Here is a 26,263-nt window from a genome sequence, read left to right as displayed (position 1 = left end):
TATATTTGTAATATAACTTCTTTATTACCAAATTGGAAGGAGTAACCAAGAAGAAAACTTAGTTGTATACAGTGAATCACAGGCTAAAAGTCATTTAGATTTTTTCAGGTTTTCTCCTCAAAAACTATGTCCACAAAACAGCAGGAACCCTAATCCTTCTAAATTGGAAGGCAAGTTATACAATTTGTGTTTTAAAACAGACTATGATCAATAGACAGAAATCCATGTATATAAACAATGGTGTATTATAAAAGACAATTTAAGAATCCAGGCCCATGAAATTCCCACTAACATTTTTTGTTAGGATTCTTTTGACATATAAATAAAGAAGACATTGGAAACATGTTGATATTAGCATGTACAATACAAGTAAATAGAACTGTTTCTCTGGCATGACTCAAAAAATTTAACCATAATTTAAGACTTCATTATATATCTCTGTTTTCTTGAACTTTAACTTAAGTCCTCAGATTCCTCAACTACACATGTTCACTAAATAATATTTAGCTCTTATACTGTGCTTTTCATCTGTAGATCTCAAATTACTTTACAAAGATGGGTATCAGTTTCCCCACTTATAAAATGGGAACAGAGGCACAGAGCATTGCTGTGACTTCCTTCAAGGTCACACAGCATGTCAGTGGCAGTGCTGGGAACTAGGTTTCCAGTCTGGTGCCATATCCATTACATCATGCTAACTCCCCTCAAAATCCAATAATATCTGTACACCACAGACATGCCTTTATCTCTTTAGCAATGGAGTGAGTAAAGACACTTCCTCAGTATGCTCGGTAGAGTCCCCTGGATATTGCCAGCATTCCTACAATTGCCATATGTATGGTAACTGAACTAGAAAAGGCTACGTATAGGTTTTGTGTTAAGGCTGGGAGTGCTTTATGATATGTTTTATACCACCATAGATGACTGCTTTAATTTAATGGCTCAGATTGCATTTGGTCTAATAGTCCATTAAGTACAATTCTGCTTTTTCACATTTGAATTGTACATAGTAGAATTAATACATTTAAACACAAAATCTAGATCCTTCCTGTACAAACTAAGTGTTAAAGATTCAATGTGTGGCTGTCATATGACTGTTCTGGATGGAGAAGGGAGTCCATGTCAGAATCTGTATAACTGCAATGCAAAGTGGAACCAGACAGATCAAGTAGAACATAGCATCATGAAGACCTAAGAACAAACTGGAAAAGAAGGTAAAAATGTCAGTTTTCCCAAGATGCAGTTTTCACCCCCTATAGTCAACTCTTAATAGATTAAAAAAATAGTTCTGACAATTCAGCACAGTCAATTTTAAAAGGAAGTAAATAGTAGGTTTACTTTGGAGGGGAAAACCTGAAAATAACCATATAGATTCTTGTGAGTAAGGAATAAAAATCCCCATGTTTTTTCTGTATTTTACCAAAAACTCAATGTATAGATATTCAGCTTGTTTGATTCTGATTAAACAACCTTTATTAAAAGTAGCATATAAATACAGACTGTGGATGAAATTAACCCAATGTTTTTGTATCCCCAGCATCACAGTGGGAATATGGTTTCTCACTATTCAGAAACATAAAAGTTATTGCCAAATACATTCAACTATATTTACTGATTCCATGTACTGCTCCATCATTCCCTTAAACTTATTCATGCCCCCTGCTCCCCCAAAACAAGGTAGTTTGTAAAAAATAAGCTATTAAGAAATGAGCTGAGTAAGATAAATAGAGTGCATAGTAATATGCTGTAGACAAGCTAACAGACCAGTTAAGTAGTCTATTACACAGCTGTGGTAGGTTATATAAAATTAGTATAAAACAATATCACCTTACAGAGCAGGCAATCCTATAAAGTTTTGTATGATTAAACATTTTTTAAAGGGAGTGAATAAAAGAATGGGAGAAAGTGGAAAATACAACAATATGGACATATTGGTATTTTTAAAAGTTAAAAATCTGAGACATTAATTATGTATAATGTACTTATGGCTGGTAAATGCTAAGAACAGGTCATGATTAATGCATGGAACTCAATGCATTTACCAACATATTAAGATTAATTCTGTTTTATTATTTTTAGGGCAAAATAAAGACTTAAACCATACATATATTACATGTTAAAGTTACATTGAGATTCTGGCTTATCTGGCTTACCCTTGCATGTAAAAGGGTATTTTCTAATCTAAATCTCCATTAAGGAGTAATATGTAAAGAAGCAGATCAACAACTATGTATTACAAATTATAATATATAATTAAAATAACTGCTTTATGAACAGGCTGGTTTCTGACAGCTTGAAACACATCTAGGCATTTGTCTAGCAGCTGTGATAATTATTCACTGGCATTCAGTTAATTATTGGATTCTAATTAAGAAATATCAAGAAACTGAACTCAAGCTGAGACAGTCTGAAAAAATTCTTCAGTCTCCAAGAAGATGAGTACGTTATTTTCTATTTTTCCTTAGCACTGTGAGATAAGATGGGAGACTAACAGAATGGTTGTGAAAGCTGAATACTATGGGCCTCACCCATAGCTGATTGAAGTCAATGGAAAAACTCCTATTGACTTCACTGGGTTTTGGATCAAACCCCTATGAGTCAATCAAAAAAGGCCAAATCTAGGTCTCGTTGACTTCAATGGAACCATTTGGTCCTAAATGTATAACACAATACAATCACCGTTTATTCCAAGTTAAACAATTGTTTTAAATAAACTGTGCACATGTTAATACCAAGTGAGAAAGAAAAGACACATGCTTAAAAATTAAAGTAGTACTAAGGGAATTACTTAAGTGCTTAGGCAATTGGTTACAGGAGATGGGACTTTTCACGGGTAGATCAGTGGTTCATATTCAGTATTTACTGTTTAGTGACCACAAGTTAGCATCTGATAGTTGTTTACTGGCCTGGGTTCAATGGTGCTTTCCATTTCCAAGTAAGCAAGTATATGCATCACAAAAACTACCACCTGGTTGGCATTAATTAGTCTTCTTGTTGGCAGTTCCAGCACGGAATCCAAGAACTGAATTGGTAAACAATTTACCTAAAGTTCCTTCAGGAAGGGGCTGAGGCAAATTTGGCAGGGTGCTCTAGTGAAGCTACACTGCTTTTGTCGGCATTTTACCTTTCTGTATATTAACAGAGGACTGCAATTTTCAGTATTAAGAATGTCAACCTTTAACAAGCATTTTACCTTTTTCTAAAAAAAAGAAAAAGATTGTGCCAAGTCCTACCTTGCCTTTATACTGGTGAAATCCTGGTTTGGTTTAAATACAGTTGCATTCATTTAACAAAAGAATATGGATTAATATTTTATTCTAAAACTCTACATTTACAGGAATTATGAAAAGTAAAATAACTGTATTATACAGAAAAATGAACAAATATTAAATATAATTCTATTGAGGCATTGGGATAAATCAAGAGCAATGCTCAAATTACATCACAATGGTGGAGAAGAAGCCTTCAAAATCTTTATTTTCATAATTATTATTTTGTGCATGTAGTACAAAGATGCATATATTCAAAGACACACTCTTGCTAAAATATAGTTCCTCACTATATCCAGAATATTATTAACCCTGCTACTAGACCACGTGATGTTTCCAACTGTCAGATGCACTGACAGCTTATTTATTGTGCACCATCTATATATTGTGCATCTATTTATAATCTGGTAATTTGTTTCAAAATACAAGGAAATAACATAATAAAGAAGGCAAAAAACTACTGCCAGTGTGTTTTCACAGTATGACTGACTGTAGTTTCAGCAGATCTCCAGGAGAGGGAGGTTTAAAACTATATATTTCTTATAGATCAGAAAAAGGGATCTAATGTTATAGGGAAAACTGTTTAGGATAAACCAAAAGGAACAAAAAGTGACCTTCCAATCCTGTAAATTACACTGCTCTACAGCCAAAATGCTTTTGAAATAAATATAGACAAACGTTACTAATTCTGGGTCACTGAGAATGAAAATGATCCTTAAAATTGTTGATTGGCTCTAGTTTTCAAGATATGCTATTGGGTCAGTATATACGACCCTTGACTTGGGAATGGCAGAGGATAAGTGAGTTATAAAGGGAAGGGATCTCAATTTAAACCAGAAATGACTAAAATACATCTTTGACTGGATCTATGAATAAATCTATGATTGGGTTTGGACAGTACTTGCTTTTTAGGCAAAACAATGAATGATGCAATCTGAAGCTGGTATTGCGTCATACATGATATGAATTGCATCACGGTATTCCTAGAAGTCATGGATGATGCAATCATAACGAAGCTTACATCATTCTGCTGAACAAATTGCCCTAGATCAGCTCTAGAAATCATACAGTGTCGTGCTCTCTTCTTTATCAGTGTTTGATTTTGCAAAGGGACACATTTCCGTTTAGCCAAAGTGAGCAGAGATGCCTCGTACTTGTGTGAACAGTGCAGCTAACTTCTGCTATGTTTCTGGTGAAGTGACTTTTGCATCACACAAGCGCAGTATAACCACTATGGTTAAGAAACCATTTATTTTGGTTGCAAAATTGGAGATCAGGACAAGAGGTGGGCCCCACACATATGCTGCAACACTTGTGCAACAAATCTTCGCCAGTGGTTGAACAGGGAAAGGAAATCTATGCCTTTTGCAGTGCCAATGATTTGGAGAGAGCCAACAAATCATACCAGCAATTGTTACTTCTGCATGGTGCCTCCAGTTGGGAAAGGTGTGTCAAAGAAGAAAAAGTGGACTGTGCATTATCCAAACATTCCATCAGCTATACGCCCAGTACCCCACGGAGAAGGACTGCTGGTTCCTGATGCACTAGAATCACTCTCACTTGAGTCAGATGAGGAAGAGGATTAAACTTCTGGTCCTGAACCATCAATGTCACAGGACCCACATTTTCTCCCATCCTCCTCCTCTGAACCACACCTCAGAACACAAGGTGAACTGAATGACCTTGTCAGGGATTTGGAACTACCCAAGAGTAAGGCAGAGCTGTTGGGCTCCAGACTACAGCAGTGGAATCTCCTGGCAGGTGATGTTAGGGTTTTCATGTTCCGTGATCGTCAAAAGGTCACATCAAGCTGGGTCTGATGAAGAACTTTGTCAAGGCCATTGACAAAACATAAGCAGTTTTCAAGTACCTCTGTGGAAAATTTCCAAGGTTAAGTGAAGCTAAGATAAAGGAAGGTGTCTTTGTTGGTCCTCAGATTCGTGAACTTCTTCGAGATGATGCATTTGACCATGCACTGCGTGGCAAGGAAAAGATGGCGTGGAAAGCCTTCCAGTTAGTGGCAATAAATTTTCTCGGAAACAACAAGGCAGACAACTACAGGTTGTTGGTGGAAAACCTCCTCAAGGCATACAAAAGCCTTGGTTGCAACATGTCACTAAAGATACATTTTTTGCACTCTCATCTAGACTTTTTTCCACCGAACTGCGGAGCAGTGAGCGACGAGCATGGCGAGCGATTTCACCAGGACATTGCAACAATGGAGAAACGCTATCAGGGCAAATGGAGCCCATCAATGCTTGCAGACTATTGCTGGACAGTGACAAGAGATGCTCCATTTAATGAATACAAGTGACAAGCCAAGAAGCGCCGAGTAGACACTGAATAGGACTAAACTATGTACATAATAGTTTTTTGCCTTTTGTTTCATAATAAATTTTATTTATATAACTCTTTTGCTGATTTTTAAAGTGTTACATAAACAGGACAGGTGAAATATTATCATGTAAAGCAACCATAAACACATGAAAAGACCTAGGTTTACAATTTATGATTAAAACTCTACTATCTACACAATATACATAGACATAAAATGTAAAAACTTAAATATCTTAGAAACAGTAGCCAATCAATTGTTTTAATTGTCATATTTGAATTCAGCACATCAAAATACATAATAAATAGCACATTTTATCTCTGAAGCAGACAACTTCTCAAAAATTGTAGACCAGTGTTACCAGCCACATTTTCATTAGTAACAATAAAGACTTAAACAGGAGAGAATTCCTCCAGTGTGCCATGTGTAAAAGTCATTTGTCTCCTGTCTGAATGACTAGCTTTTAAATTGATTTTAATTAGATACATTAACGCTAAACACCATTTGATAGCAGACAAAATGTTACTGCCAAAATCATCTTCCCCTCCCATTCTTGTCACTATATAGCTATCCTCCTCAAATCTCTGTGCTGGTCTTTCATCATCATCTTTTACATAAAATAAAATTTCTCCCTTGCACTATCGAGACTCTGTACACCTTCACTGCCTATATTTCAGCCTTCATTTTCTCGAACTGCTATGCTCCTCCCAAGCCACCCACCTTAAATAGCCTGTATGTACCTTCCCTTCCATTTCTATGCCTCTTCCATGCCACTCCTTCGTGCAACTCCCTTCTTATCCTTGTGTACAAAATGTCTATACTTGTAATTCAAATCCCTCCCTAAAACACACATCCACCAAGCCTGTCAATGAGAACAATACACTGTAGTCAGCAGTATGAATCCACATAAAAAAAGGAATATTGACAGTCACTGATCTTCAAGTACAGTATAGTGTGTGCTTGGAATGTTCTCTCTGTGTATTCAACTGGAAGCTCTTTGGGGCAGGGACTGTGTTTTCCTGTATGCTCTAATAATATTCAATAAATAATAATTTGGACCCAATTTTACAAATCCTTGCTGATGTGAGCAATCCTTGTTCATGCATGTAATTCAGTGGGTTCGGTATAATTCTTTGTATGAATAAAGGTTTGAAAGATCAGACCCTAATACTGATTTCCTGTATGGAAACCTCCCTTAGCACTAAGTCAATATGTTTACTGTATCACAATATGGCAGATATTACTTTAAAACTCGTCCTAAAAGTTAAAATTCATAGGATTATGCCTTCAGACATAAATTATGCAAAACAAAGTTACATATGGGATATTTTATTTCTTTAAAGGGACAGGTGATTTGAAATAGAGTTATTTAGAAAAAAAAGTAATAAGTGGTTTCAGGTATTACATCTGCTAATGGCTTATGGTTTAAATTCACATTTTCTTGTTAAAATTTTCCTTTCTCCTCTTGCTGTTTGAAAGATTTACACAGATAAACAAATTTGATTATGTGTACCGGGGCAACAGTGAAAGTGACTAATTCCCAAGTGCTGTCAAATGCATAAACAAACTGGAAAAAAACAAACAAACAAGAAAAATATTTTTTGCTAACCTTTTAGTAGTAGTCATTGTAGATGTTACTTGTAACAATAGTAAGTAAAATATATCAGAAAGTAGTGAGTGTTTTAGCTTGATTGTGTGCCTATCAGTGTTTTAAAAACAACAGGATATCAGTTATGTTTATTCCCTGATAAAAATGTTCCTATTCTGCTACATAGTATACATTCTGACTCTGAACTGTGAACAATAAGCGTTAAACTGAGATATTTCTATTATTAGAGATTGGACTGGTAGCATTGCCTACTATTAAGTTTGCTTGACACTTCCAATTACTTTTGGTTGCTTATCACTTTATTAAACTTTAACTGTTCAAGCTGAAATTGTGCATGCCAGAGGTCTGCCTGAGTCAAAAATAATAATAATTTTTTTTTTGGCACAGGAAACCTTAATTCTGGCATTTCTAAACTACTGAATGACTTGACTCTGCAATCTTAATAGTGTTCATTTAATGTAGCTGGTGTGTGTAATTACTACTAATGTTATAGCACCAGCGTACTAAGTGCTTTACAGACATGTAAAAAGAGACGCTCTCTGCCCAAAATAATTTACATTCTAAGGCTCTTACCGTATGTATACTTAAGCATGGGCATAATTTTACTGATGTGAGTAGTCCCACTAGAATCAATGCTACAACTCACGTAAGTAAAACTACACAAATGCTTAAGTGTGCACAAGATTGGGGCCTGGGTAGGCAACATACAAACACAAGGACAGGAAAATTAGGTGACAAAAAGCCACATGAAATATCAGCATGAATGAGCAGAGATGTTTAGTTCCACAATTTGTTTATTTTGTTTGCAACATTTGTTCACTTCCCTGAGCGATGGGCTAGGATTTATAGGAAGACGTGTTTTAATGAGGAACATAAAGCAAGAGAGGGTAAAGACACAGTAGAATGGGTTGGTTTGCTAATAATTTTATTCATTCATTCCATGCCACCTTAGCATATAAGAAACAGGAATTGTCTAAGTCAGTGGTTTTCAACCTTGGGTCCACAGACTATGTCTTATATATCCAAAGGGATCCACAGCTCTACTCAAAATTTTTGAAAACCATTGGTCTAAGTTAGACAAGTCAATGTTAAGGTTTTGTTGATTTGAAATAGGAACAAAGTAACCATTGTAAGAAAACTAGTACAACAGGCAGTTTCAATATATAAGGGTATGTCTATACTATCTGACGGATAGGCAGGAAGTGATCGATCCAGCGGGGGTCGATTTATCGCGTCTAGACGCGATAAATCGACCCCCGAGCGCTCTCCCATCGACTCCTGTACTCCACTGGCGCGAGAGGCGCAGGTGGAGTCGATGGGGGAGCGGCAGCAGACCACTCACCGCAGTGAAGACACCACGGTGAGTAGATCTAAGTACGTCAACTTCAGCTACGTTATTCACGTAGCTGAAATTGCGTAACTTAGATCAATCCCCTCCCACCCCGCTAGTGTAGAGCAGGCCTAAGAAGCAAATGTTAATCATTCCTGTTCTACTGGTCAGAATGATAACATACTAATGCTTCTATACATTAAGTAACAACATTTCATTAGCATGGTTTAGCTTTTTATTCTAAACTAATAATTTGCACTTCAGCAAATATTTTATGGGGTTTTTAAATAAAGAGTGTTGGAAATTTTAAGACATTTATGCAGAAGGCCTATAAGTTTCTGGAATATGAAGTTCTTAGAAGTACTCCAATGACTTGAACTCCATCCCTTTTCACTTTTCTGAGAGCTTGGAAGAGATTACGATTCAGTTTTCTTGCTATAGTACACCTCTACCTCAATATAACGCGACCCAATATAACACGAATTCGGATATAACGTGGTAAAGCAGTGCTCCGGGGGGGTGGGGCTGCGCACTCTGGTGGATCAAAGCAATTTCAATATAATGCGGTTTCACCTATAACGCAGTAAGATTTTTTGTCTCCCAAGGACAGCGTTATATCGAGGTAGAGGTGTACTTCAGACAGGAATTTCCTTGAACCAAGATAACAAATATATTTATCCTCTTTGGTACGTACAATGCTCAGCGCAACCTATCCAATCCTCCACTCCAAAATCATCCACATTTTTTGATGCTATCAGCATTCCCTCTTCAAATCCTTTCACTGGCTCCCTATCGGTCTACTGTATCAAAATTAAGCTCCCTGTTCTAACAACTTTTTTTTTCAAATCTCCCCCCCCCCCCCCCGCCCTTTTTGTTCCTCTACCCCTAAGTCAGGGGTGGGCAAACTTTTTGGCCCGAGTGCCACATCTGGGTATGGAAATTGTATGGTGGGCCATAAATGCTCACGAAATTGGGGTTGGGGTGTGGGCTCTGGCTGGGGGTGTGGGCTCTTGGGTGGGGCTGGGGATGAGGGATTTGGGGTGTAGGAGGGTGCTCCAGGCTGGGAGCGAGGGGTTCGGAAGGTGGGAAGGGGATCAGGGATGGGGCAGGGGGTTGGGGTACGGGGAGAGTTGAGGGCTCCGGCTGGAGGTGTGGGCTGTGGGATGGAGCTGAGGATGAGGGGTTTGGGGTGTAGGAGGGTGCTCCAGGCTGGGACCGAGGGGTTCGGAGGCCGGGAGGGGGATCAGGTCTGGGCAGGGGGTTGGAGCACCGGGGGGGGGGGGAGGAGGGAGGGCTCCGGCTGGGTGTGCAGACTCTGGGGTGGGGCTGGGGATGAGGGGCTTGGGGTGCAGGAGGGTGCTCTGGGCTGGGATTGAGGGGTTCAGAGGGCAGGAGGGGGATCAGGGCTGGGGCAGGGGGTTGGGGCATGGATGGAGTTCAGGGGTGCAGGCTCCGGGCAGCACTTACCTCAAGCAGCTCCCAGAAACAGCGGCATGTCCCACTCCGGCCCCTACGTGGAGGCGCAGCCAGGTGGCTCTGTGCGCTGCAGGGGTGGCGCTTGGGGCAGGAGCAGCATGCGGAGCCCCCTGGCTGCCTCTACATGGAGGAGGAACCGGAGGGGGGACATGCCGCTGCTTCTGGGAGCCGCGGCATGTGCGTGTGGAGCAGTCCCTGTCCGGGCTCCCTGGCTGGAGCATGGGAGCAGGGCAAGCCCCAGACCCTGCTCCCCAGTGAGACTTTGAGGGCCGGATTAATTCAGCTAGTGGGCCGTAGTTTGCTCACCCGTACCCTAAGCACTTTGCTGAAGCTGCTTTTCTGAATGTCCCCAGCTTGTCATCCTTCCAAACCTATCTCTATGCCTTTCTTCTACAGTCCATTAGGGTCAGAAAGAGGGTTCCAGACACATTGGCCACATCTCCAGTCTCTTTTCCTTAAAGACCCTTCCCCAAGGAGGTTTTATAAATGATTGTCCTCTATGTGTTTTTTAAAGAGTTTTCTTTAATTAAAGTAAAATTTTAGAAAGTAATTAAGATAAGGCCATTAAGATAAGGATAGAAAACTGTACTCTAACCAAAGTGATTTACCTAGTTGAGCCAAACCCCTCTTCCTCCTATAATTGTATTGTTTCTCTCAAAAACAAAATACATTAGTCACAGTCCTACTGTACTAAATATGTATAGTAACTATATTTATGAAATAAATACACTTTTGTGGTTTTTGTAACACTTATAGTCAAAGTTAGAACATCACAGGTTTGACTCTTTTTCAATTTTCCACAACAGAATGACAAAAACAATCATACACTGAAATGAATTTTTCACACACCCATGCACACACACACACCTACCATGTGGCAAGTTTTCCCATGTCCTCTCTTTTAAAAGTACCGTTTTTCAGAATAAATATCTACTTGGACAGCATTTTTATGTCAGTGTAGATGAGGACCAATTGAAAATTTGTTGAAGCCAAGTTGCAACACATCTGATACAAGCTAACTGCATATTACACCTCTACCCCGATATAACGTGACTCGATATAACATGGGTTCGCATACCAGGCGGTAAAGCTCTGACACACAGAGCAGCGTGTTAAGGGTGCAGGGCCCAGCCAGGCCCGAGGGGTTGGATAAGGGGCAGAGGGTCTCGGGAGCGGTCAGGGGCTCCCCCCGCCAGGGTCTAGGAGGCAGGAGCTGGGGGGGGCACTTTTGGGGGCCCCGCAGTCCCAGAGTGGCCCAGGGAATTAGCCAGGAGCAGCCCGCTCCGCTTCCCTCGACCCAGCCCCAGCCGTGTCGCTCGGGGGTTTGGGGGAAGGGATTCCCCCGCACTCACCGGCAGCGGCGGAAGCGGAGCAGTCCGGCACCAGCCCGCTCCACTCTGCCAGCTCCCAGACGCAGCCCACTCCACTCTGCCAGCTCCCTTCCCGCCGGCGAGTGCGGGACCTTTCCCCAACCCCCCACTCCAGCGACACGGCTGGGGCTGGGGCAAGGAAAGCAGAGTGGGCTGGGGCCGCGTCGCTCCGCTTCCCGCCACAGCTGAGTACGGGGGGGGAGGGAGGGGGGCGTCCTTTCCCTAACCTCCTCGCACTCACCGGTGGCGGGAAGCAGAGCAGGGGACAGGCAGCAGGGAGGTTGGGTAGGGGGTGGAGTCCTGGGGGTGATTAGGAACGGGGTCTCTGGAGGGGGCGGTCAAGGAACAAGGAACGGGGTGGGCCAAAGCAAGTTCGATATAACGCGGTCTCACCTATAACGTGGTGAGATTTTTTGTCTCCTGATGACCGCGTTATATCAAGGTAGAGGTGTAATTTGTAACAACTGTGTAACATTATTTCACTTGTTGTGACTTAAAACTTCGCTTTTGAACTCACCTTGGATCAGGCTGAGAAAATTTATTATTCAGGTTCTCATATCCAAATTGATTTAGTATTGTAACCACAAGCATAGGAGCCAAAGACTGGGCAGGCTTAGTAAATAAAGCATTGGTACCAAAAACCATGGAGGAAAGTGGTGATCTGAAATATTCAAGACAAGTATTAATCCATATTACACAGTATATAAACATACATCACTTACAGCACTTATTATGTTCATTATTTAAGTACTGTTCAGACTCAAATATTAATGGTCAGGATACAAACTGCATACTTACCATCAACATTCTAGTCAGTGAATGGTTCAGATATCATACTGAAATGACTACATTCCAGTTAGATATGTACAGTGTTTTTTTTTTTAAATCTATAAACATACCTTTTATACTATCTTAGGTCCCCACAACTACCTTACGTGACCATAAATAAAATAACAGAACAGTGTCACAGGGCCTAATCCAAAGCCCGCTGAAGCTAACTGAAGGATTCACATTGACTTCAATGGGCTTTGGATCAGGCCCATCGTCTGGTGACTCAAGAGTTGCAATTACATACTAACAAGAGAAAAATAGGATAAACTTACATTTGTAAAAGACGTGATTTGGGACTACAACCTAATTTAGTCAATTGCTCTTCTTGTATTAAGTGTTCTTCAAACAAAGCAATCTGATTGTTATTCAGAATAATTTCAAGTCTTGTCTATGGACAGGGCAGTCGGGGAAACGTCGTATCAAGAATATGTTTAAATTCTAAGTTACACCACTGCACTTTCCAGGTACATTGAATTTTCTTTAGTAACACTTATGAGATGTGGTCTACATAGACACTGACCCCAATCCTGCAAGGATTTATACCCAGGTTCATTGTTATGTGTTGTAATAGTCTCACTGAAGCTAATGGAACTATTCACAGGTATAAAGTAATATATGTGCTTTAGTCTTTGCAGGATTGTGGCCTTAGAGGGAGCCTGATTCCCTTTATCCCCCTCAAATAGCACTGAAACCAGAAACTCCACTGGTATAAAAATCAGTATATTTGTAAGAGCAACAAGAAGTTAGTTGCACTTTGATATAAATCCAAAAGGTACACGAATCACAGTACAGCATATCTCAGCAAGTTTTATTTAAAAATTGAATGGCAGCTACAATGACTTTGAATTTTGCTTGTTAAGTGGTATAGTTCAAACATTCAAATACCTTCTCTATATTAGAAAGGCCCTATCCTGCCAACTCTTAAGCCTCTGAGTAATAATGGGCAGGGGAGTATTTCTACTGAAGTCAACAGGACTAACCATGCGAATGTTTGTGGGACTGGGCTCTTATAAATATAATAGAGTTCACAATGGAAGTGATCTGGTGTGTTGTTTAAATTCATTCCTTTGTTAAAGTTACTCAGGGCCTAATCCTGCAGACATTTATGCATGTCCTTACCTTTACTTGTGTGTGTAAATTAAGCCTTTAATGTAAGCATTTGCAGGATTGAAGCCAAAGAATATCACAATATTTTCTGCATTTATTTGGACATAATCTAGGAAAAAGTTATTAAATAACGGATAAAATTTCAAAAGATTTAAAGCAATGTACAGTAATAATGAATTCCCATTCACTTCTCATATTAGAAGTAAATATAAAGTGAAATATAAAGTAGCTCACGAAAGCTTATGCTCAAATAAATTGGTTAGTCTCTAAGGTGCCACAAGTACTCCTGTTCTTTTTGCGGATATAGACTAACACGGCTGCTACTCTGAAACCTTCTTAAAAATAGTTGTAATTTAAAATAAAACAGAAAACTTTTTTTACTGAATTAAGAATCCTTTTAGATTAATATGTTCAGAGTGTTTAGTGTATGAAAATTTAACTTTGGTATAGAGAATTTGAGGACACTAGCTACAGTACATTTTGTGAGCAGTAGTAAGATCAACATACCTCCGTTTGTGTTTTATTAAGTCTGCATCAACAATATCTGCTAAGGGCAGATTAAACAAACTGAATGACGCTTGAACAATTACCCTATAAAAAGACAAAATATTTCAAAATGTTGATAGATATTAAACATACTTTTCTCAATAAGAAAACTGTAATGGATGGTTTAGTGTCTGTGTATTTCTCTCTCTCTCTCACACACACACACTCTCACTCTCTCATCATGTAAATTAACACAGTATTATTACTTCAAATTAAAAATGGCTGTTAGGTCTATTTAAAGATCAGTTCTCTAAATAAATATTAGAGCTGTTATTTTATTCAAGAATTAGAAACCTGTATACAAACCTAAAACTTTCTCAACTCTTTCTGGAATTTCAAGATAGTAGCTTGGCATTGAAGTGAAAGATGACAGACACTTATTGAGGTTATTAATACCAACTTAAACTGACTTGAATGGAGAAAAGGAACATCGCAGAAGAAAGAACTAAAATTCTCCTCTAGAAATCTGAAAAAGGACATGCAGAGGACTGGAAGGAAAAGATAGGAAACAAACTTAAAATAAGTGACACAATTAGAATGATAAAGGTAAAAAAATACATTTAACACATGACCAATAAATGAAACAATAAACAGGATGATAGATTTGCATATATTGCTAAGTTTTGGTAAAATTAGGTTCAAATTACAAAAATCCTTTTTGGGCTAGCAGCTAATACTTAAATAACCTTCACATATCTTGAGAGATTTTTTTCTAAGGAAACCTGAATACTTGAAATGAGGAAAATATATTACTGGATAATGTAACTCAGTTGTCACATAGTTCTTAGTTACAATAGTCCATGACTGAAATCCTGAGGGGCGGGGAGAAGAAAGAGAAAGAAAATATATACAAAGAGGACAGGCAAGGTAAGAAGGGAAGACCATGAAATTAATACCATACTATTCTAATTGAGAAGGCTGTTTTTAACAATGTTTAATGAAGCATTTTCTTTTGAGGGTTTTCCACACCTCACAGATCTACCTGATCTGTGAAATAAACTCAAGGCTTCATGCTCTAGCAGTACCAAAGAAAACAAATTTAATGTTGTTTAGACAACAGTCACTTGAATTGCCAGCATTTTCGTGGGGTGGAGGGATCTAAAATCTTTTATTTTTTCAATATTAAAGGAAAAGGGAGAGGGAAGAGTATGAATCTAAATAACGGAAACTCTACTAGCTACTCTGTAAACCAAAATAAGGTTTACAACTGAATTTCTCTTGCACTCTGCTAGTACTCAGTCTCAGGCCAAGGGCAGTTGAGAAGGCACTGAGTGTAGATCGTTCGTGCAGTGCTAGATAGCCTCGAGGCAAGGCACGAGACAGGGAGAGCACATATGTGGGCCAAACAGACACTGCTGCTTAAAATCTCCAATCTGAGGCACAGGGACTCAGATACACTTACAGTGGGAACACAGATAGGGACTCTACTTGAAGAAGTGGTGGGAAACTGCTGTCTGGGTAAATGGGAAAGTCTGTAGTCAAAGGCAGATTCCATTGACAAAGTTAAAACTGATGTGGCTGGAGACAATGTTGCAAACTCTAATTATTGTATTTATTAGATTGTTAATTTTTAAAAGAAAATTAAAGCAGTAACTAAAAGTTGAAACACTGTTAAACAAGAGTTGCCATTTTAATTGCAGCTCCTTTTCAGACCCATGAAACAGAACAAAAGGAGAAGAGCAAAACTCATAGCCGGAAATTCTTCAAGCTACCAAAAGGGTATGACAAAAAGTGTAAAAACAAAGTGACCTAACAGACTCCTTTCACAAGGCGTAGCAAGCTGTTAATTTTTTTTTAAATGGTATCCTTGAAGGTATATATTTACTTACATGTTTGTCGTGAGATAAATAGCTAGCAGGTAGTAGTGTTCTGGTCCGAGAACAAACATGACAGCTGCAGCTATTCCTTCTAAGTAAAAGGAAAACAAGATGATCCTGTAATAGCCAAACTTCTTCAGCAAAGTATGACTGAGAAGCACAAGGCACTGAAAAGATAATAGATACATATTAAGTATATACTTAATACAGTACTTCAGCACTTCTTTTAAGAAAACAGAGTTTTGGATGCTATAAATGTGTTATTGCTACACAGTACTTCTACTGATTAGCAAACATGCATATTTTCTGAAAGGGGAAATCTGAATCAATAACATTTTCAAATGCACTAACAAAAATTAAGAACATAGGAACTGCATAAACAGAACAGATTATAGGACCAGTGGGATGGTCCCATCTCTTGACTGTTTTAAAACAGATGCTTCAGAGAAGAATGCTCTCCCTTCTCCCAGAATCAGTCTGTGCACTACTCTATATTGGGGTAAATATTGCTTCCCACTTCCGATAGCAATCAGCTCATATCTTAGAGCATAATGTCTGATATCCCTTATGCAATTTATTTTGCAGTGTGTTCATAGTGAAAAGTGTTTCTTACCACTTGAACTTAGATTGCTGGACTGAACAAATTGGGTGGTTTTCTTTTAAAGCTATAATTTTTCATTAACATCATAATTGCTCTGATATCAATGGACATATATGGTAAACTTCTACTACCACTATTACTCAGTGTCACTTTTGTAGTTGATAAAACAGTTTCACTGAAATCTTATTGTAACAGATTACCAGTTTTGCTTCTATTGTAGAAAAAGGTATTGAGAAAGGTAGATGCTGAATGCACAGTACTCATAGTTCCATTTCAAGTTTCCAGATTTCAACATGCAACAGTCTATACAAAGTGCTAGCAACAATAAAATTTCAGCTTTTTGGATGTGTCACATCCAGTAATTCACTCTTGACTGCATACGCTAATGAAAAGAATTAAGAGACCCAATTCACAACCTGGAAAAGTTAATTTAATAAGAGGTCCTTTTTCTACAGAACACTGATGTTTTAGTCACAGACTGTGCTAACTTTTAAATCTAAAGCAAGTTTTAGTTTGAAAACATTGAGCAAAAGGCTATGTGAATCTAAAGAAGAGAATCAAATCCATAAATTCAGCATTGAAAATTATACTTTAATATTTTCAGATTAGGGCATTAGAAATCCACACATGCATTATGTCACAAAAGTCTGAATTAATTAAAACACTTTAAAAATAAAAACCATCTGAAAACTGTTTCACCATGAAGCCCACAGAAACAATTTAGACCAAAAATGACCTTTAGATGTTGAGCCCCTAAGTAACCTGAATAGTGCCAGCAAAGAAAGATACTACCGCTACATGCCAAAACCCTTTAAAAGCTTGGGGAGTTCTCTATGTCCTGAGGTAAGAAACTGAGACTCAGGGGTGAAAATCAAAAACGGATACACCTTAAAGGAAAAGTCTATCACTATTAAAAAGCAAACCCAGTACACCTGGATTCCATTCTTTCATACATTAGCAAAACTATTAACCAAATTCTAGAAGCAAAATCTTTATTATTAGTGACATAAGAGGTAGAAAGAACATAGCTCAACTTTCCAATACCAGGTTGAGTTTATAGTATTGGTATATAGAAAAAATAATTGTTTGATCTGCAAACTGAATAACATGTAGGGTATATTGGTGGTACTTAAACTTGCCAATTGCCATAGATAACTAAGGAAGATTTGTACATAGCTAAATTCAATATTATCAGTATTCAAGATATTCCCCATAATAAATCTGTTTGCAGATACTGAGGTAATTGTACATAGTTAACTTAGATACACATGGCAAGTTTTTCAGTCACACTTCTGTACTGTGAGGGAATAAATACAAAATTCCACAATATCATTTTACAGAGTCACTTTTCTGATGATATGGTAATTTCATTTTAATAAAACATAGAATGCTGCTTTTGCAAAAAGGTATGACAAAGGATACTTTAGGGTTAGGCTCACAGCAAAAAGAATGGTTTTGGATAAAACCAGAGATTAAAGCACTCCATAATTTGTATATAGAATTTTTAAGATCTAGTTTATGATTCTACCTGAATTTTTCGCCATGACATTTCCTGATTCAGAACTCAGGATTATCATCTTCACTTTATGGTAACAAACTTTTTATTGAACTTATTTTTGGTTAAAATATTTCAGATGTTGTTTCACCCACATTTGCCTATTGTGAAATTACATTTGGCTTATTTTCTCCTCCTTGCTTTTGAGAAATAATTGTTTGTTTTCTGAACACTCAAAACAAACAATTCAATTAAATACCTTAAATTATATATATTTTTGTTACAATAGGAAATTAGCAAATAAAAACAGATTGAGGCATACCTTAAATACAATCAGAGTTTCAGTCTTAAAACATGATTTCATAATCTCTATTATGCTCTAACATATAATCAAAGCAATACAGTGTTTTAAGATTAAGATTTAATACTGAAAATGCACTAAAAAGTTGCAGTGATAACAAGCTTTAATGCACAAAAATTAAACTCTTCTTTTCTCTTAGCTCCCTTACTTTCCATTTTCAAATGAGATGCATTTTGAATGTACGTAGTGCTTTTTATTTTTCTAATATAACGACACACTATCTATATTCCCAGGTTTATGGTTTGCATCACTGTCAGATTTGAGCTCCTTCCATGAGTTACAAGATGACAATGCTCTCTTTCCTTCAATACTAATTAGCCACCAAGATTAATGATTTCAAACTCAATAAGCATTTAACAAAAGGAAGAAACTCCCCTTGCACTTTTCTTCCCATATTTAATTACTTTAAACAGCATCAATCCTCATCATTAGTCACAGAATGGTTTGAAGATTCATCACAAGGAAATAAAAGGCAAACAAATTTTTGAATGCTCCACACATGAACAGGATAATTTTTTTAAAAGATTATGGCAAATATTATGAGGTAATTCAAGCTTTCTGCTTAAAAAACGGAGAACCATACAGAGTAATGAGCAGGTTAAGAAGGGAATTGACACAAGTAACTGTAATACAAAGAAGTGCAAATCTGACTGGAACTAGATGTTAAAAAAATTATCTATTATCTGACACTTTGTGAAAATATATTCATATTTAGAAATAGTAACAGATGTGTAATGCACGCTGTTTTAATGAACTGGATCTCATTTCATCATAATTAAGAAAAATCAACATGCCCTGGGAGCTTCAAGCTCTAGTGCTTCGGAAATTTTATTGGAGTCTTTCAATAAAGCTCTCTATTTCCAGAGAAATATTGACTCAGTTGATGCTTTAAGCTTCAATTTTTAAGTCCTTTGATTGCAACACCATGGCATGTTCAGGATATGTGTCCTATCCTACACACCAACTGCCATCCCTTAATAGAAACCGTGATCTAGCTTTGTACAGGCCAGACACGCATAATCCACAAAGCAGCTTTCTTTTATGTAGGCTGGGTACTTTACAGTAAGTGAACTTCAGGACACTGCTGTCGGAAAATTCTCTTGTTATATCTTGAATTCGAAGGGCCAAAACCCAAGAAAAATAAGGTCACCGCAAACTTTATACCGTTCAGTGGCCTTCGAGACAGTGAATCTTTGGGAAGCAGAGAGAAATGTGTTTTCTGAAAGATTGTTCATTTCAAATGTCATGTTGATTTTATCAGCAGTGATTGGTATATACTGAGAGTAAAGTTATTGAGGCTGTTCTAATTTCTGTAGTTTCTGTCAGATATATTCCTATAGAAGTTTATTACCTAGGTATTTGCTTGAGTTATAGACGAGACCTGTAAAATCTCTGACAGGGTCAGGGAGTTTTAATGGTAGATATTTATAAGTTCTGCACCAAAGAAAATATATTAGTTGTATTTCATTGCTGTATGTCAGCAGAAGCTTAAACTATAACAAATTCCTAGCTGAGGATTAAATTAGAACTTTCCCATGTCTCCTTTTATATTTTATTAATGTATTTATTAAAAAGAACACAAGTTGTTCACATTAAGAATGAATGGCCTGATTTTCAGAAGTGCTACGCACCCAAAACACCCATATATAATCTACTGCAGATGCTCACTATTTGAGAAAAATCATAAACCTTTAAAGTAAATCTATGGAAAGTTTTTGAAGATTAACTTTATACAAGTTTTTAGGGGGGCATGAGTAAGAGGATTTTATTTATTTATCTAAAAACAAGCACACTTGTTTTCTCAGTGGGGCATCTTTTTGCATATTTTTTCTCTCACTCCTCTCCCATTGCTGCCCTAATCTTTCCCTTCACATCTAACTCTTTTGGTCCTCTTTCCCTTCCAGTGCAAACTATATTTGGTTCTCTTGGGATGGGATCTTGCTCACCTTCTACATGCAGATGACGAATGAATGACAAAATCAATTAGAAGGCGTCACTCCCTCAAATGCAGGTGAGTTGACAGACCTTGCTCTGTTAGGTCATCTAGCCCCTTCATCAATTCCCATGATGATGCAGAGAGTGTTCATTTGAGGTGGGAGGGATAGGGGGGCTATATCTAACATTTATTTTCCAGTGTTCTGTCCCATCTAATTTTAAATCTCTGAAAGCATTGGGGATTCGCTCACCACTCGGACACATTAAAATAAGAAAAATTAACACCAAGTTCTTCAATACATTTCACTTTTAGGATATTTTTTCCTGATACTGAGCCAATTTTCCTTCTCTTATTCTAAGTTGTTAAGCCCCTGAAACACAAAAACATTTACTTTCCATTCTTGTTGACTGTTATTTTATCTGCCTACCCTCCCTCTCTCTGCCATTCTAAGCTAATTGTTTGGCTAGATCAGGGGTCGGCAACGTTCGGCACGCAGCTCACCAGGGTAAGCATCCTGGCGGGCCAGGCCAGTTTTATTTACCTGCTGAAGCGGCAGGTTCGGCTGACCGCAGCCCCCACTGGCCGCGGTTTGCCATCCCAGGCCAATGGGGGCGGCGAGAAGCCACGGCCAGCACATTGCTCGCCCGCGCCACTTCTCGCCGCCCCCATTGGCCTGGGACGGCGAACCGCAGCCACTGGGGGCCGCGATCGGCTGAACCTGCCGCGTCAGCAGGTAAATAAAACTAGCCCGGCCCACCAGGGTGCTTACTCTGGCGAGCCGCGTGCCGAACGTTGCCGACCCCTGGGCTAGACTACACAGACGAGACTAAAGTTCTTTTTATAATGTTGGTGCACAAGATTTGTTCCTCAGACTAATAAAAGGTTTCTGCCAGATATAGCAGTTTCTCCAAGCAGTGTAAACAGATACTTTAATTACTGAGAACTAGCACAAAAGTAAACTGCATTTTACTTTTAAATAAAAGATTAAAAGCATTGTTGCATACCTGAGGACAAATAAAGCCAGCCCCATACATGATGCTTCTTATAAAAGAGGAAAGGACATCCTTAGGGATGAGATTATCCGCAAAGATCATCATGAAATTGTTGCAGAAGGCTAAGTGGAAGACTTGAAAGAAGTTCATGGTCACAAAAAGTATAAAGTTTTTCTGCGTCATTATCTGTTTGGTTAATGAAATTACAGAGGACCAGGAGAGAGCTTTATCATTATTTTCTAAGCTAGTGTTCTCCACAGCAGTTTCTCTCTGTTCATACTGACTTGTGCTATATATGCCAGTGTAACACATACAAGCAGTTGCTAGTGCTGCAACCAAAACAGTAAAGATTTGAAAATAGGCAAAATTTTCCATATTATCTGATATTAGACCACAAAAAAGAATGCTGGTTGATCCAACTAATGTTGCCACTTGGTTATATTTAATAAGCTGAAGTCTACTTTCATGTCTAGTTGAAATCTCTGCAAAGAGCGCACATTGTGCTAGCAACACAAATGTAAGCAAGCCATCAAAAGCACATAAAGCAACAATAAGGTGAAGACCATTAAGCCAGTCACCTTCCTCATAATGTTTCCAAGGAAACCAGGGAAGCAGAAAAGCTAAACCATATAATGGTGCTCCATATAAAATTGAAAACTGACGTCTTGAGCAGCATGGGACTTTGGAGTTGTCTTGAATATACCCAAAGAGAGGGTCATTAATGGCATTCCAGATCATAAAAACTACCTGAGAAGAAAAATACAGAATTTCTCATTAGTGATATTTTTCTTTAGGATTCATCAAGACGTACATAACATCTGGAATAACAAAAGTGCTGACCTATATGATGGAAAGGTTAAACATATTTTGTATGTTGTACACTCTCAAACAAACATTATGTATATGTGTATGTAAAGTCATCTAAATTAAACTATTTCTAAATCTCTACTAACAGAGGATATTGATGCACAAACAATGAAGCACACCATGTCATATTTGTTTAATGTACAATTCTACTTGGAAAACAAAAAAGGAAAGCTTGCCAAATGGAAATGGACTAAGGCCAGATTTTTAAAGGTACTTTGGTGCTTTAAGATGCAGATTGGCACCTAGTAGGATTTTCAAAAGTGGGTGTTAGGCACTTAGGTGCATATGAAAATCCCACTAAGTGCCTACCCGCATTGTTAGCCACCTATATACCTTTAAAAATCTGGCCTTAAAGCCCCAGTCCTGCAAAGACTTACACACATGGTCCTTCATCTTGTAAACCCTTGTTGCATATTAGTAACTTTGAGAACATGAGTAGACCCTTTTAATTCATTGGGACTACATACTCGAATAAGGTTGCTCACATAAGTAAGGGTTTTCAGGATCATGGCCATGTTTAACTTTAAGCACTAATAGCAGTCCCGGACTGCTATTACAGTTTAACACATGTATAAATCTTTGCTGAACAGGGACATAACCTTGGTAAAGAAAAACTTTATTTTGAAGTTTGTCAGGGTAACAAACATGCTTCCAACAATGGAATTTTTTTAAAACCTAAAAACTATTAACAATAAACTTTGAATACCCCTATAATTTAAGGATCAAATATTTAATTCTATTTGCAGTATGTCAATAATTGATTCATCAATGAAGCAGAATTATTTCATTGTTATGATACAAACACCATGGACAACAATATGAAAAACCATGTTCCAATGTACTATACCTGTGCTTGATGAAATGCTACTTCTGAAATCTTGTATTGGTTTAAGAAAAGCTTAACATAGTAGAAATTAAAGATACTGTTCATCATTCCAGCACCTAGTGTGGTCATGGAATATGCCAGGGCATTAGGATGAATTCCTAAAACAAACTTCATTTTCCAAATTGTGAATGCCTCTTCTTCTTCTAATTATAAAAAAGGAAAAATACTTATAATTACTTATTGATTGACTAAGTACAATTGATATTTATAATCCTTGCTAATAGAGGACGACTGAATTCCATGTTACAGTGAGACATATTTTAGTTTTACTACTTGGTAAAATGAAAAGCAATTGGAGATTTGCCTATATTAGGACTGCAAGAATGGATCCCTAGAGTACATGTTGGTCAACTTTATCATTCAGTCTCTTTCCAACTTTTAAAACGTACAACAAAATGTCTATAAAATTGAGTCAATAAGCTACAGTATTAAGAGATCAATTATGTTTCTTAATTTAGTATGAGTATTTAAATTTTGGTACATATGTATCAAAGAATACATTTATCATTTGTCAAAAACTGTATATCTAGACCCCAGTCTTGCACTGTAATCACCAGTGCAAACCCATACTCTGGTACAGTGCTAGTAAATCAGACTTTTTTCAAGTCTTTTTTTCTGGTTTCCCCCCAAAATTTACCTGTACATTTTATATTCATCTATACAATTAGATTTGACACAAGGTCTGCAACTGCTTACCCCAAACAATTAGACAATGGGGTCCTCGGTTTCAGAAAGTTTGTGAACCTTATTACTTCCTTCATAAATCCTTTCTGCAGAAACCAAACAAAACTCTAGGGCCATACCTAATGGCAATCTGGAATAGCTATTCAAATCACTGGCTGAACTTAGTCCAGTGCATTGCCTAATGAACTGGCCAATATATCTAGTGCTCCATATCAAGGTTGGTACCATATTCCCTCTCGCAAGAAGTGCACCTCTCCAACTGTGCAATGCTGTAAATATGTATGATGATTCCCTTCTACCTCCCCTTCCCCTGGTCAACCTATATCTATACTAAATCATTAGATTTGACTTTGTATGAATCAGGAAGTGGAAACCAGGTAGGTTTAAGTTCCAAATTCCTAATGGCTACTAATGTACTGGTACATGTGTGCTAGAGGATCCCACAGAGCAAAACAGACTGTTATTTAAGCAAGTAACAGATGGGTCCCACCAGATTCAGCTGACCACCTTCCCACTCAAATAGATTTATAGACTTCAAGGTCAGAAGGGACCATCGTGATCATCTAGTCTGACCTCCTGCACATTGCAGGCCACAGAACCTCACCCACTCCTGAAATCAGGGCTTTGGAGCGGAGCTCGGAGCTGGAGCGCGGACCAATAGGTTTTTGCCCAGAGCTGGAGCGGAGCAATTCAAAAATTTGATTGCTCCAAATCCCTGCCTGAAATAGACCCCTAATCTCCGGCTGAGTTACTGAAGTCCTCAAATCATGGTTTAAAGACTTCAAGTTACAGAGAATTCACCATTTACCTTAGTTTAAACCTGCAAGTGATCCATGTCCCATGCTGCAAAGGAAGGCAAAAAAATCCCAGCCAATCTGACCCGGGGAAAAATTCCTTTCTGACCCCAGCTATGGCGATCAGTTAGACCTGAGCATGTGGGCAAGACCTACCAGGCAGATACCTGGGAAAGAATTCTCTGTACCGATTCAGAGTCCTCCCCATCTAGTGTCTCATCTCCAGCAGTTGCAGATTTTTGTTGCTGGCAGTTGCCGACGGGCCACATGCCATCGTAGTCAGTCCCATCATACCACCCCCTCCATAAAAATATCAAGCTCAGTCTTGAAACCAGTTAGGTTTTTTACCCCCACTATTCCCCTTGGAAGGCTGTTCCAGAATTTCACTCCTCTGATGTTTTTTTGTCTAATTTCAAGCCTAACCTTGTTGATGGCCAGTTGATAGCCATTTGTTCTTGTGTTCACATTGACACTTAATTTGAATTACCAGAGAGGAAGAGGAGTTTTTATCCCTCTGATGTATTTAGAGAGAGCAATCATACTGCATAAAACTTGCTTCTCTCCAAGAAGCAATGACCAGGAGTAAAAGAAAACTAGTACACAGGTAGAGAGACGAAAATGGATTCCAAATGGTAATAAGCCCTGACCAAACTGTGCTAGCTGACAGATACCATGCTCTACTGCAGGGGTTCCCGAATTGTAGTCTATTGGGCACTTGTTAGCGGTCCTCAGAACTGGCTGGTCATATCTTTTTTACATCTTTTAAATCACATTAAAATGTAGCTTCAAATACATTATACTTTCTAATGTTGAGTGTAAGCAATTTCTGTAATTGACAGAGATATAATTGCAAATGGAAGGGAAAGAGGTCTGCATGATTTTGAATAGGAGGGAAGGTGAATACATTAAATATGATCCACCTTTACAAAAAAATTAGAGAACCCAAATTCTAATGGTTGCCAAGCATTGCTCCTTTTTAACACTACAGAACTGTGCTTGATAACCAGAAGACAGAAGGGTCTAGTGGACAGTTCACTGGACTAGAAACTTGGAAACCTTTGTTCTCTGTAGAGTTGGGCAAGTCACTGTTCCTTTCTCCAACAGTCCTGCCCTTCCCCATCTGTAAAGTGGGATTATGGTCACCCTTCTTTATAAATATTAAAGGTTTATGGATGAAAAGTACTATATAATTTCTAGGTATTATCATGGATAATTATTTTCAAACATGGTAGCAGCTGCTACCATGCTGCAGTGTGGCCACAGATTCCTCACCAAACAACAGCACCATGGGAAGTTTACAATAAAAAGACATGGTTGGTATCTGTGAGCTGCAGAATACAATTCTGTTTGAAAGCATTTGAACAGACCCAAGCATTCATCCCTAGGGACCCCAGGATGCTTTATGGATCATACATACACACAGAGATCTCTTCAGGGACCACTTAACGGCATACACCTATGAGGCCCCTAGACTCACCTATTCCTATCTCTCTGTACTTCACCACCATTCCCACCCCCCACAGCTCCCAGGGGTGCTGGAACAATTTGTATAGTGGGGGTGCTGAGAGCCATTGAACCAAACTGTAAACCCTGTATATGATGGAAACCACTTCAAATCAGGGGGTGCTACAGCCCCTCCACACCTCTAGTCCCAGCACCTATGATAGCTCCCCCATCCAATCACCCCCACAGGTTCCCATCCTCCCCCAACCCCCATTTCTCCTCCACTCCCCCCATCCACCCCGGGAATTAACCCGTCACAGTCTGCCCACACACAACAAGCACTAACCGACTCGTTGTCTCCGCCCTCCGGCCGGAGGCTGCGCAGCTCACTCGGGGGGCGGAACTTAGCTTCCAAACCCACCTTCTCCCCCACTCAATTAGCTGAGTGGAGGCTTTCTGCACGTGATTGGTGGGCGTTCCGGTCGATCCCTGAATGGCGGCATACGATTGGTTA

The 26,263-nt window shown here is 38.6% G+C and overlaps 1 protein-coding gene across 1 annotated transcript; it reads right to left on the bottom strand.

The window, feature by feature from the left end:
* LOC128843990 (transmembrane protein 180-like) lies at positions 1 to 26,178 on the bottom strand. Its single transcript, XM_054041194.1, has 7 exons — positions 26,096 to 26,178; positions 22,790 to 22,971; positions 21,088 to 21,822; positions 15,703 to 15,857; positions 13,835 to 13,918; positions 11,907 to 12,050; positions 1 to 1,202 (listed from the first exon to the last, which is right to left on the bottom strand). The coding sequence occupies exons 2-7, from the start codon at positions 22,940 to 22,942 to the stop codon at positions 1,073 to 1,075; spliced, it is 1,401 nt and encodes a 466-aa protein (XP_053897169.1). The 5' UTR covers positions 22,943 to 22,971; positions 26,096 to 26,178; the 3' UTR covers positions 1 to 1,072.
* Positions 26,179 to 26,263: the final 85 nt, after the last annotated feature.

This window comes from Malaclemys terrapin, chromosome 10 (genome assembly GCF_027887155.1).
Source record: "Malaclemys terrapin pileata isolate rMalTer1 chromosome 10, rMalTer1.hap1, whole genome shotgun sequence".
Lineage (NCBI taxonomy): Eukaryota > Metazoa > Chordata > Testudines > Emydidae > Malaclemys > Malaclemys terrapin.
The sequence above is the reverse complement of the archived record's forward strand: the minus strand, read 5'-3'. Positions and strand labels throughout refer to the sequence as shown.

Bases quoted from the DNA above. Each gene is read 5' to 3' on its own strand.
- LOC128843990 (XM_054041194.1), bottom strand. From the start codon at position 22,942: ATGAAGTTTGTTTTAGGAATTCATCCTAATGCCCTGGCATATTCCATG. The intron at 15,858-21,087 runs GTATGCAACAAT...TTATCTTTTCAG, and splicing joins CTGGCTTTATTTGTCCTCAG to TGCCTTGTGCTTCTCAGTCA. The intron at 12,051-13,834 runs GTATGTTGATCT...TGAATATTTCAG, and splicing joins TTAATAAAACACAAACGGAG to ATCACCACTTTCCTCCATGG.